The following is a 13,538-nucleotide window of genomic DNA, read 5'->3' as shown; positions in this document are numbered from 1 at the left end:
TTTCTGTCTGTTGAGGCTGCCAAGGTTCCAGCTCCCAGTCCCAGGGAGTGCCCCTGTGCAGTGCACTGATATGGTGGCCATGGCTGAAGAGAGCCATTGATTTTGACTTACAAATGATGGAGCTGTAGGGCTCTGTTCTTTGTCCCAGCATGTTTAAAACTTTTATCTGTGCTGAAGACACACGTTTGGGAAGAATAATCAGGGGTATGCTGTTTAACTGGCTCTCTTAAAAAATTTTAAAAGCCCTGTCTTGTACCATTTGTCAATTTCTGTGATGTAAATACCGAAATCGTGGCCAATTTCAAGCAACCAACAGTTTAACAACTGACTTGCAAAAATCCCTGAAAATTTAACAGTCAGCCCTTACAGGCTGGTATGAGCCGGTCAGTGCACCAATGAATAATGAATAATTTGTGTAACTAAGGCTCCACAGTGATTTGAATAATGGATCAAATCTTAAAATATGAAATCAGATAAGGACGAATAAAAAAGTCACGCTCCTAAAGGTCAAGAAAAATCAACTCTGTACATTTAGAATGGGGACGATGCGGCTAAACACATTGCAGCATTCATAAAACAGAACGGGTGATGGCAGTCAGCTGCAAGCTTGCTAGTAGTAATAGCAGTCCCGATGGAGTACCTACTGTTATCCTTCTCAGACCTTTATGAGGTTAAGTTTTGTGTTAGTCCAGGTCCTCCAAGAGGCAAACCCCACGATGAGATTAAATGTGCAAGAGATTTATTAGGGGAAATGCTGGTGAGGGAAAACATGGCAGGAGCCAGAAGAGGCCAGGAGAGTCGGCAGACAGCAGTACATGTGGGACTCCTCTGAAAGACAGAGGAAAGGACAAAAGGGGAAGGTCTTAGACTGCAGTGAAACTCTAAGAAAGCTTTGGCAAGGCTGACTGGGAGTCCTGGAGCCAAAGTCACCATGGGCCTGCCTTAGTATCCCTGCCTTGCTCAGTCACACGTTGGCAGCCGCCTGTGAAAAGTGTGACCTCAGCACAAATCTGGCGATAGAATTCAGAACCTAACAATCAACTATGTTCCCCACAGCAGACAATCTAAGAAGCACATCTTCATGGCCCCCCCACAAATATTATTCCCATTTACCAGTGAGAATGCAGAGAGGTTCAGAGAGATGAAATAACTCCCAAAGAGCATCCAGCAAGCAAGCGACACAGCCAGGATGGACTCCAGTTCAATTTGGCTACCAGGTCTCTGTCTTTCCAGCACTGCTGGTTTCTGAACGTGGTAGGAGTGTGATGAAGCTGATCCCAAATGCTCATCTGACCTCAGGTTGTATTCATAGGTTTGAAGATTTCAGTTCAGTATCGGTTGGAAGATACTGGACTCCCGTGTTCAACTCTGCTCACTGCTTTCCAGGAGGTCAAAAACCAAATAATGCCCAGAGAGGGGCAGATAAAATGGTGAGAATTCTGGAGAGTAAGAAAAATGAGGCATTGCTCAAAGACGCAGAGAGATTTCACCTGTAGAAAAAAAGAGAGGAACTCCCACAGTTATCTTCAAACAATTAAGTAAGGTCCTTTCCAGAAATGGGGCATCTTACATTTCATCCGTGTGTCAAATAGGTGGAAATCAGCTCAGGTGAGAAATTTTCTACCTGGTACAGTTCGGACACGCCCTAAAGCTGTTCCTGATGTCCCAATTCCCAGGATGCTGCTGGATGTATCGCCAGTACTTGCTAAGTGTTTATTTAAGTGTTGGGATTGGGAAGGGAGTAGAGCGAGGAAAGGAGAGGCTGGAATGGCACACCGCTTTTTTTCTTTACGCACTCACCTAGGAGGTCACATTTCTTTACCCACTGCCTCACTCTTCCCTTAAGTACTGTAGGCAGTGTGAGTTCATAGCTAAGTTGTATGGTCTGTGTTTGAGCCTGAAGTCACTCTGAAGGCAAGTTGTCTGAGTCTTTGGAGAACAGAGTCGACTCATTAATTTGTCTCTTTTCCTATAGGGTTTACGGGTGGGATGTTCTTGAAAAGAAGTCGTGTTAAGAAGCCTGGACAAGAAGTCTTTAAAAGTGAACTGTCGGAATACATCAAGGCTGAGGAGTTGTATATTGGCGCCAAAGTGAACGTGAATGGCTACATGTTTCTTTTGCTCAATGCCGATGAGTACACCTTAAAGTACATGGAGGAGAATTCGGATAAGGTGAACTCACTTTGTATAATTAATTCTTGACTTGCGTCTCTGCACTCTGCAGTCTGTGTTTTTCTTGCTCTAGGCCTTTTCTTCTTCCTCTTGCCTCCAGTTTTACATTTACATTGTGCATTCACACATGTGGGTATGAATAATGGATCCGCACGACTTGGCCACAGGTCCTGCGTCCCAGAGGCCAGGGCCCGGTCTACTCTGTTTACGTGCTGGGTTCTCCGCCGCCCAGCATCACGGATGCCAGGCACAGGCAGGAGGCAGGCCTAGGGTTGAATCAAGTTTCCTGGGTTTTCTGCTGACGCTGACAATGTTTTCAGAAAGAAATTCAGCAACTATCGGAAAGGAAGACAATCTGGTGCCACACACTGTGCCATCCCAGTTAATTGGCAGAGGCCTGCCGAGAAGGCCAAGACCTGAACAAACAGAAACCCCAAGGGAACCTGATAGTTGCTGGGGTTGCAACTTCACATAAGAGGAGCCACCTGAGGCCTAAATGAGACTTCAAGGACAAATTGGCAACAGTGAGCTCAAAGAGTGTTTTCATTTGAAATAAGATGGCAGATGGGTACTGTTACTAAGAAGACTGTTATAGCAGTGCTGTTCAGTAAAAATAACACGTGGACAGTCTTGATTCTAAGTGGACTAGTTCGGTGTGCAGACGTGTATATTACAGAACCATTGCCTAATACTGAAAAAATCTATCTAGAAACAATTTTAAAAGTCTGCTTGTAAATTATATTTATGTGTCAATTATCTATCTATCTAATCTAATCTATCTATCTGTCTATCTATATACACATACACAGTGCTAATTCCATTTCATTTATATATAAAATGCTCAGGGGTGAGTTGCTAAGATCAGTCTCTCTGTGTATCACATTACCCGTTCCAGTTTGGGTCCTCTGAGAAGCAGCTACCAAGACACAATTAGACACGCAAGAGATGTATTGGGGGAAATGTGAATGAAGGATAAAGGGAGAGGGAGCAGGAGCGGGTGAGGAGACTGAGATGGAGGTCTGACCCCTGAGAAAGGAGAGGGAAGGAAGGAGGGCAGGATGGGAAGACAGACTGTAGCAGAGAAGTCTCAGGTCAGGCAGGAGTGGCCCAGTTCCAGTGCCACCTCCGTGCTCAGTAATTGGATGGGAACAGTCTGGGGCGAGTGTGTCCCCTGGAGGATCTCTGAAATTCAGCTGCACTGATCCCGAAGGTACGGCAGCTGGGGGCTGTCAGCTAACAGCGCTCCTCTCTGTCTGGTCTCTCTCGATGGCAGCCCTGGGCACCCTCTGGGGCCACCACACCATCTCTCCATTTAGCAGCGTTAGGAACTTGGGTTAGCGTAAAACCATGACCTGGGAGCTCTTCAAAAGCCCTGAATTCAGGTGAGAGGCTCCATAATAGGGCAGTTAGATTTCTGGAGACCAGCAGGCTTGGCTAGGAAACCGGACTTCTTATGAGCTGAGGAGCCTTAGTCACGTTTCTTCCCTGAGCTTCACTTTCCTCTTCCTTAAAGTGGAAGTAACAACAGTGCCTATTTCAGAGAGTTGCTATGAAGACTTGATGCGATTATGTGCTAAGTGCTTAGCTCTATGTGACCCATAGCAAACCCAGTCAGTGTATGATTTACAATAGCTATTATAAATTAGAGCTCCATTTTCAAACACAGGGCAAACCTGTACTTTAACAGAAAATGTATATATGTATACACACACACAACACACGACACAAAGGGCTTTTCTCCTTTTAGAAAGATAAAAGCAGGGTAGGACGTTATCTGGTATCAGCATCCCAAGTGAAAACTGCATTATTTTAAAACCACCCTTAACAAGGACACTCTAAGCAGAGAAAGGTTAGTATCAGTCTGAGGAGTCTTTTCAAAAGACCTACGAGATCCTATCATGGAAATAGATGAAAGGAAATGCAAAAAAGGGAGGGAATGGGGGGCTGCAATAGGTACCAAACCCCCTGGTGGAAGACAGGGAGCTTTATGCTAAGTTACCCTCAATGTTTTTATTTTCCTATTTAGTCTTCTCCTTTTTTAGCTCTTTGCTGTAATTATTTACAGCCTTATGCTTTACTGGATTGAATAAGTTTTCTTATAGAGTCAAAAACCAAATCACAGTAGAGGACAGAGGAACTAGAGGCTGCCTGGAGGGTTGCATTAAGGGGCCTGCAGTGTGTGTAAGACCTTTGACACCCAGCCTTGCTCTGTTCGGTGCATCGCCTGGTGGCCAGCAGTTCCTGTGGGCTCACTCTAAAGAGCTAGAGAAAATGGAGGTCCCATTATTCAACTTTGAGTCCCCATTCTCTCCATTAGGATCTCCCAACATATAGGGGTTAAAGGGAGGAGGCTGAGGTGGAAACAGGGAGTTCTTTTCTGATTTGTGTGGCTCATTGTCCCTTGGATCTGGTTCTGTGCTAATGTCACTCGTTGTCCTAAAGCCTTAGCTGAAGTCATGCAAACCTAGTCATGTCTTCTCTGTGTTGGTCTCTATGGAAAGATAGACCCAGCCAAGTTCAGGTTCACAGTGTGAGGTTGCTTTGCTGGCCATCAGAAAGATTGGGCTCCCTATCTTAAGTATCTTTCCTTTCTTTTCGCCCTTCCAGTTTCCTTTCAGCAACATTGAACTTGCCCTACAAAAAGTAAAGGAAGAAGAATCAAAATCCAGAGAGCTCAAGCAGGTATTTACAGCTGCGGATTGTATGCACACGAAGATGGTAGATTATAATACATTCAGGTAAGCCATATTCTGCTAGCAGTAATCTCTCTTTGCAAGGTTGTCCAAAGAACAGAAAGAATGATTTCTTCCCCAGCGTTTCTTAACGGATTTACTACAGATTTTTTATTAGAAATTGGCATTTCTCTGCATTCGTATTACTTTATGGTCAGCTTTTGCCCATGTCTTGTAAATTGTATACATTTGCATATAAAAGAAGTTCATAGGGGAGAACAGAGAGACACACATTGTGCTGTGAATCATTGTGTTGTGAATCATGCATTGGTGTTAAGAATCATGGGAATGCCTGAAAAGGGTGCATCCAGCTGAGAAAGGCTGAAAACAGTGCAGCTAAGAGCACCCTTCTGAAATCAGAGGAACAAAGGATGGACATCTTCCTAGGAATGGGATCCAGTTGGAAAAGACAGTGGGAAGTTCACCGGTTATCAGAGAAAAGGTGATACACATGCATCTCTGTGTATATGCGCTCACACACATCTGTGTATTTTGAAAGACAAAAAAGTGTAGAAATGAAGGGGAAAATATATGACCGTAGATAGAGAAAATCATTATTCATGATTTCTTATAATATTTCTAAGACTAAGCTGAACTCTAGGACCGCCCAGTGACTGACCGAGGCAAATTTCCAAACAGCGGAAACACAGGGAAATTCAAATTCAGGCTCTGGTACAATTGTGAGACTTCTTAGCCTGAAAACAAAGTGAATGGAGCGTTCAGGAGAATGTAAATTAAATCATGGATGGAGGACAAAGAGGACTTTCTCTTTAGGCTGAGAATTCTAGCTCCTGAAAACAATAGCGGCTGAAAGCTATATAGGAAACTCGGCTTGATGCAGTCAAGATGTGGCTGAGAAATGAAGATGTGAGCCCAGGAGAGTGTGACAGGGAGGTCTGACTTTGTGGCTGAAGTCGCCTACTGCATCAGTACCTGGTGACCTGAGCCCACCACTAGGCCCAGAGTGTCCCCAAAGCTCATTTGTTGTTTGAACAAAGCTCTTTTGTGTCTCCAGAATGCTCTTTTGAGGGCAGCACTCAGAGGACATATTTTTATTGTTTCGAATGCCCAAGCTTCTGGGATCAATAAGAATTTATGGTTCTTTGTTAGTGTTCAGAGTAGTATACATGTTCACAGCCGTTTGGAAAACAAATGGAGGCAGGGTAAAGAGCAAAGACAATTGCTCAGGCCGTGGGCTAGTGGAGAGCTGTGGAGGAGAAAAGACACTTCCATCAGAAATGGGGGAATGGTTACGTTTTATTAATTTGTGTTCTTTTACAAAAGCGTCCGTTCTCCCAGTACTCTCGCAAAGCCTGTTGGAAACACTTTAGTGAGTTAGTGGGGCTTCGGGGGAAGCACTTAGGCCAGGCAGAAGATCCAAGGAGGAAGGATTGCTCTACGGCTGGAAGCCTGACCCTAGTCACAGGCGGAATAAAGGCCGGCCACACTGTGTGATTGGAAGGCGACCGGATGCTCAGAAAGAACCAGCTCCTGATAATTAGGCCCTCTCTTGGTCAGAAATTCCTTATGGTGGAAATCAGATCAGGCTGTACCCAGCTTGAAAAAGCCTTCAGTGGCTGGCCATTGTTCTTACAATAAGTTCCATACGTGTCATTGCAGCCTTGAGGGCTGTGGCTCTGTATTTCCAGTGGGATCCCTTCTTTTCCTGCAGCCCTGTCCTCTGACCTTACTGGCTGTCACTCAGTTTCTCAAACACATCCAGCTCTTTCCCTCCTCTGAACCTGTGCACACACAGTTCTGTCTGCTCGGAGAGCCCACACCACCATCTGTCTCAGGGCAAACTCCGGGACTCGTTATAAATGCCACTCCCTCAGAGGGCCTTTCTGACTATTCTCTGTACAGTAGACCACTCAGCCCCTTGTTTATATTTGTCACAGCCCTAGCACAACTTACAGTTACTTTGTTTAGATACCTGGACTTGGTGTGTGTGTGCTTGGCTGTGTCTTTTCCTGTTAGAATGTGAGCTTTCTGAGGGGCAGGGACCTCCATGGCCCAGCTCACCACCCTCAACCTGGCATCTAGTGCCGGGCTCACTACGTATCTCAGTTGCTGAATGGAATGATGAGATGTGAGAATGCTTCTTGGAGTTTCTGGTTTGGAGGTGGTGTCCTTCTCTCCAGATGAGTGTGTAGAGCAGGAGTCAGGATGTCCCGGTGCATGTGATACGCCCGGTGTCGGGCACTGGGCCTCTGTGCTTGGCCCACAGCTGTGGGTCCCTAGCTCTGGTCTTCAGCTTTCTTTTTCGTGCCTTATACTCTTTCCTGGGCAGAGGCAAAGGAACTACATAGCCAGTTGCTGTCACACCACATCCTAATTTAAATCTGTGCTTGGAGCCTTTACTAGCTCATATTTGTCTTCTTTTTTTTCATTGAAGTATAGTCAGTTTCATATTTGTCTTTTATTTCTGTGTGTATGTTCTGACGCTTCTCACCAGAACCTAACTTTGAGGGCAGGGACCTTCTCTTCCTCGTTTCCTGCTTTTTAGCCTTATCACTTTTCACAGTGCCTGGCAGATAGGAGGGTGTTAATAAATATTTGTTGAGTGGCTGCATTTTATCCAGCCCTCAGTGCTTTGGCTGTCAGCTGACAGCTGAGTTCTCCATTCAGCTCCTCAGGCTCAGACCTTTTTCCTGAAGCATAGATCTGGAAATACACATTCCTCCGGGACATCTCCCTTTGGATGTCCCTCAGACGTCTGGGCATCCCATAATAACGTTCCCTAAATTGATCTCATTTTCTTCTCCCATAAAGTTGCAGCCGGGGATCCTATCTTGGTAAAGGCCACTGTACTTGTCCCCAGGGCCTGGGCCAGGGTCTGCCTTTTCTTTCCTCTCTCTTGACCTCTCCCAACCTCTGAAAATTGCACTTTTTAAACTCCCTCTCTTCATCCCCAGCTTCACTGTTGCCATTCAACTTTTCCTCTGTTCCCTTGGACTCTCCTGAGAACTGCATAACTCATCTCCTTTTCTTACCTTTCATCCTCCAAAGCTGTGCCAGAGTGACCTTCCCAAAATCTGATCATGTCATTCCTGTGCTCTAGGACAGCTCCCAATCATTCAGTGTTTCGTGTAAGTTTGGTCATGATCTGACCCTTGCCTACATCTCTTGCCTTCTTCCCATCTCACTGAAAGAATTGTAAAAGTGCCCGTTTATCGAGTACTTTCTATGGGCCATACATCGTGCTAAATGCTTTTCACATATTACCCACTGGTAGCCCCTGTTGAGTTATTTGTTTACTTCCCTGTCTCCACAGTTGGCGCCTGCCAAGTACAATAGATGTTTGTTGAATAATTTAATGAATGGTCCTATTTCTCAAGGAACATTATGTCTAAAGTTTGCAGCAAACAAGTAAATAATTGATTACCTTGCACTGGGGAAGGGTGATCAGTCTCTGACTATAGGGGAGTCAGGGAGAGCTTGACCCTTGCAAGTCAGATGACTCAGGCAACTCACTTCCCCTACCTGCACCTCACTCTTTTGCCCGTATAATGGTCTCTAAAGCCCCTTCTAGGCGCTGACATTCTGAAACTCTTAAAATGTAGGTTTAGAAATACACTTGTAAAATGTTCCCTTTTTAAAATGTGTGAATTGAAATAGTAGAGTGGGCAGGCAGGGGCAGGACTGCAGTGTAGGCCTCAGGGCTTCACTCACCACTGTGCTCCTGGTTCTCTCCCCGGCTCACATGCCTGGCACTCTCGGTACGTACCAGGGGACCCATGGCCCGGGCTTGCTGCTCTGGGCAATGGTCCAAGCCCTGGGCATTTCCTTTCTTCTCAGAGATGTGTAACTCTTCTCAGGGAAACCCTGCGGATGGGAGCTAATAAACTGTCTCAACGTACGATGCCACGGTTGATAATGGATAAATGATTAACTTGTGGGCCTTCCTGAGATATTTGCCTCAAAATTGACCTAAAGGAGTACAGGGGCAAGTGGAACCAGAAGGCAATTTGATGAGACAGGGTTTTTCTCCTGCCTTGTGGGGGTCACTGGTTCTGCCTCTAGGCTGGACCTATTTCTCTGGGACCCTTTTGTCATGGTCTGTCACATTGGCCTAAGAGAGCTGTTGGTTGTTATCGAAGACAGTGCAAAGAGCCTTTCTCAGAGCCTCGATACCTAATGGGCAGATTTCAGCAGGGAACCAGCCAGGGGCTGGGTTAGCAGGGCTAGTGTTTTGGGCAATTTGGAACGTGGGCGAGGCAAGGCTTCCTGATGTGGGCCCTGGACTCTGAACCACAGCTGACAGCAGCAGTGAGAGCCTCATGCCAGGGAAGACGTGGCCAGTCCCTCCCTCTGGCCACCTTCCCGAGCCCCTGCCTTCCCATCAGAGATAACACCTGCCCCGTGTAGCCTGCATGTATTTTGGTTTTCTGTGTTCACCTCTCTTTCCCACCTGAGTACAACCTTAGAGGGTAGGGCCCATGCCTGGTTCACCCTTGGGTCTTTCCCAGATAGCTCCAGCACCCTGTGGCTCAGGCCTCAATGAATGCAGGAGATTATTACACAGTTCTTCCTCAGACCCCCATTATCAATTTCAGGGTCAGGAGATTTCCTGTGAGCATCCATGTAACACATTCCTTCTAAGATTTAGAGCCTCGAGGAAATAATTCTTTTTTATAAAATTCAAATTCTTCCTGAGAGAGGTAGTATATAATGCAGTAAATAGATCTGATTTTAGACTTGTAGACTTGCATCCAAATCTCAGCTTTGGCATTTGTCAGTTTGATGGCCTTGAGTAAGTTGCCGAGCAGTGTTTTCACCTGCAAAATGGGAATGCTAATAATACCTACTGCGTAGAGCTGTTGTGATGAATAAATCTGATAATGCGTGTAAAGTTCTTATTGAAGCACACTATAGTGCAGAGTGGACACTAGAAAATGAAAACCCATTATCCCAACAGTTGGAATAGTTCGAAAAAGTCACCAAAAATAGTGGTAGGAATCTATGTCCTGTTTTTGGTATTTCAGTAAGTTGTGTGTTTACTTTTGATGAAATCATTGAAAATATTCTTTTACTAAATGAGGTTGGAAGAAACCCTTTAAAAACTTGGAGTCCATGAAGGTGGAAAATAAACATCGTTTTTAGTGGACCAAGGTTGGGAAACGGTTATATAATCCACTCCATTACTGTCTTTACTTTAAGGAAGAAGACTGTAAATTTAGTGCTTAGGACATTGTAATGATCTCATCCTGATTTATCTCAGACAATTATCTCTCCTTTTATGTGGTTTTGCTCTATCTTGTTTTGAACAACTCTATGTACATTGTTTTTGGTGTTTTTATTGTAAGTCTGATATCTTTTAAAGAAACCACGAGTCTATGAATGTATATGAACAGAAGCAAAAACAAATTCCAAAAGCACTCAAACATGTACTCTCATCATGAACCAGACAGACACGTTGACAGTGTCCATACCATATCTTTGAGATGCGAGCCTCAGCATCTGTTTTGGAAAAAAGCATTTGAACGTTCCTAAAACCATTAAATATAAATAACGCGATGTCATAGGAAAAGTGCTGGCCTGGGAATCAAAAAGACCGAGATCTTTGATTTGATTCTGTCACTGCTTGATAGTGTTGTTTGCATTGGTGAGGGCTTAGTTTTAAAGAGCAGAATCCTCTCTGGCTAGTTAAGCAGAAAAGGAATTTATTAAAAGGATCCTGGGTGGTTCACAGTATCCTTGGAAGGGCTGGAGAAACAAGCTTGAGGCTAAATTCTAGGAGCAGTGCCCAGAACTGGGCTGTAGAACTTGTTTGATGAGAAGATGGCCTCTGTTAAACTACTGCATCGCCCACACTCGCTGCGTGTGCACTGCTGCCAAGAACGTGATTTTTTTCCACAACCACCGCTACCACCACTTTTGGCAACCTTGTATCCTGTGCTACCCCTGAAAGCTGGACCCGTCTGACACCAAATGTGGCCTACACCTAGCTGGTTTTTTCTTGTTAATCCCTTCCAAGTCAAAGTCTCATGTAAGCTTCCCTGACTGGCAGAGCCTGGGTCTTCTGCATGTTTCTAACTGCAAAGAAGGCTGGGAAATTGAGCTCTGACTTCCATGTTGGGGTGAGGGAGAATATAATGTGGTAACTTCCTCAGATAGAGATGGGTGAGTTAAAAGGTACCATTTCATTTGCCATGACAACAAATGCAAGCCAAGATGAGCCAAACAGGGGGCATAAAATGTCAACATTAGGGACTAAACTCCTTGTTTGTAACCAAACCAAGCAAAACCACTTGCCTAGTTTTAGTACTTTACAAATACTGTTCTGATCCACCCAAGCAGCTAAACAAAATACAAAGTCCTCCTCTGTATGCCACTACTTTTGCAATCGCTAAACTTTCTGAGTTTAAATTGCCTTAAATGAGGCATTGGATGAGCTTCAAGTTCATGGATTGATAGCTGGCAATTGGAGTTTGTTTGGCTTTTGTTTAGTGTTTTTAAAATTAGGAGTTTAAACATACAAATCTTTCTGATTCCTCTTGAAAAATAGAAACTGGGCCTACATTTCCCCAAGTCAACAATCAGTTGGTGGTGAGTGGCAGCTGCTCTCTTCACACCGTGCCTGTTCTCTGTATTTTTCCCCCAGTCTCTACAATTCCTTATTGTCTATACCTTTTCCTGTTTATTTTACCTGCATACCCAACTAGGAACTTTACCAGGTAACCCTTGGATTAGATCATTATAAGGTCCCTTCCAGCCATAAAATCCCATTATTTGGTGTAGTGGAAATAGGCATTTAGAAGTCACTGTGTAATAGCCCAAAATAGAACTGAAGGCTCATTTTTAAATTAGAACCCAAATGTGATTGTGTATCTAAAAATTCAAAAGACTCATTTTAAAAATGGTTAGAATTATTAAGAATATTCCGGAAAGTAGCTAAATATAAGAAAACCACATAAAAACCAATAGTTTTACTTTATACTAGTAATAAAAGTTAGGAAATGTTATGCAGTGGGGGATACTATTCACTATAGCAACAAAAATTATGAAATACCTGGGAATAACTTCGACAAGAAGTGTGTGAGACTAAAACGAATATAAGTTTACGACTTTATTATATCTCTGAATGGGAAGACACTATTTAAAAAGTTCTAATCTGCCCAAATTAATCTAGATTTGAAGCAGATTATAATCAGAATTACAATGTGGGTTTTTGTTGTTGCTGTTGTTGGATTTTTTTTAATTTAATTTTATTTTTTGAGGTATAGTCAGTTTACAATGTTGTGTCAATTTCTGGTGTACAGCACAATGCTTCAATTGTACATGAATATACATATATTCATTTTCATATTCTTTTTCACCATAAGCTACTACAAGATAGTGAATATATTTCCCTGTGCTATATGTAATATAAACTTGTTGATCTGTTTTCTATATAGTAGTAGTATCTGCAAATCTCAAATTTCCAGTTTATCCCTTCCCACCCCCCTCCCCGCGGCAGCCACAAGTCTGTATTCTATGTCTGTGAGTCTGTTTCTGCTGTTGTTAGATTTGGTTTTGTTTTGGAGGATTAGGGGAGAGAAATTGGCTCACTGATTGTGAGGTCCCTCAGGAAAAATCAGGGATTGAAAAAAGAGTTGAAAAGGAAGTATATTAAAGTCTAGATTCTAGAATTTATTTAATTTATAGATATTTGAAAGCACTGTAATGTACTGATAGAGGAATAAACTAAAATATCAGTGAAACAATATAGAGCCCATAAAAAGACTCATTTTTATGAACTTTATTGTAAGGTATGGAGAAATTTTCAAATCAGTGGGCAAAGAATGGATTAATAATAAAGGTTTTAGTGACAATTGATTGGGAAACATTTAATACATTTTTATTTTGTGGTACATAGGGCACAGTTTCCAGAAACCATAAAGGAAAAGTTGACTGTATTAACTACAGGACATTTCCTATTTCTCTGTAGCAAAAAATATGATAAAAAAAAAAAACTTTAAAGACAAGGGGCATTCTATGTCTGTGAGTCTATTTCTGTTTTGTATTTATGCTTTGTTTTTGTTGTTTAAATACAAAACAGAAATAGACTCATAGACAGAATACAAACTTGTGGTTGCCAAGGGGGCAGACAGAGGGTGGGAAGGGATAGACGGGATTTCAAAATTGTAGAATAGATAAACAAGATTATACTGTACAGCACAGGGAAAGATACACAAGATCTTATGGTAGCTCACAGAGAAAAAAATGTCTCAATGAATATATGTATGTTCATGTATGACTGAAAAATTGTGCTCTACACTGGAATTTGACACAACATTGTAAAATGATTATAAATCAATAAAAAAAAAAAACAAGGGGCAGACTGAGAGATAATATTTACAACCAGTATAAGAACCAGGGGATTTACATTAAGGATTTAGGAAAAACTCCTTTAAAATCAATGGACAGGAATGGGTTAAGGACAGGAACAAACAGTTCTCAAAGACATATAAATAGCCTTTAAACCTATGAAAAGAAGCCCAATAATTGTGCAAGCTGAAACAACAATGAAATATAATTTCCACATATTATATTGATGACATTTAAAAAGAATAATATAACTGACTCCAGATGAGCACGTGTGATAACAGATACTTTCACTTTCTACTGATAGGAATTTAAATTGGTTCAGCA

At 42.9% G+C, this 13,538-nt stretch overlaps 1 protein-coding gene across 1 annotated transcript in view; it reads left to right on the top strand.

Moving 5' to 3' along the window:
• EFHC2 (EF-hand domain containing 2) overlaps positions 1 to 13,538 on the top strand; it is a 169,013-nt gene that overhangs the window by 95,634 nt on the left and 59,841 nt on the right. Inside the window, exons 10-11 of the mRNA XM_032475272.1 lie at positions 1,976 to 2,172; positions 4,780 to 4,910. Coding sequence (XP_032331163.1) covers positions 1,976 to 2,172; positions 4,780 to 4,910 — 328 coding nt within the window. The remainder of the gene's footprint in view (positions 1 to 1,975; positions 2,173 to 4,779; positions 4,911 to 13,538) is intronic.

The sequence above is a fragment of the Camelus ferus genome, chromosome X (assembly GCF_009834535.1).
Source record: "Camelus ferus isolate YT-003-E chromosome X, BCGSAC_Cfer_1.0, whole genome shotgun sequence".
Taxonomy (NCBI): domain Eukaryota; kingdom Metazoa; phylum Chordata; class Mammalia; order Artiodactyla; family Camelidae; genus Camelus; species Camelus ferus.
This window is presented reverse-complemented; position numbering and strand designations above follow the sequence as displayed.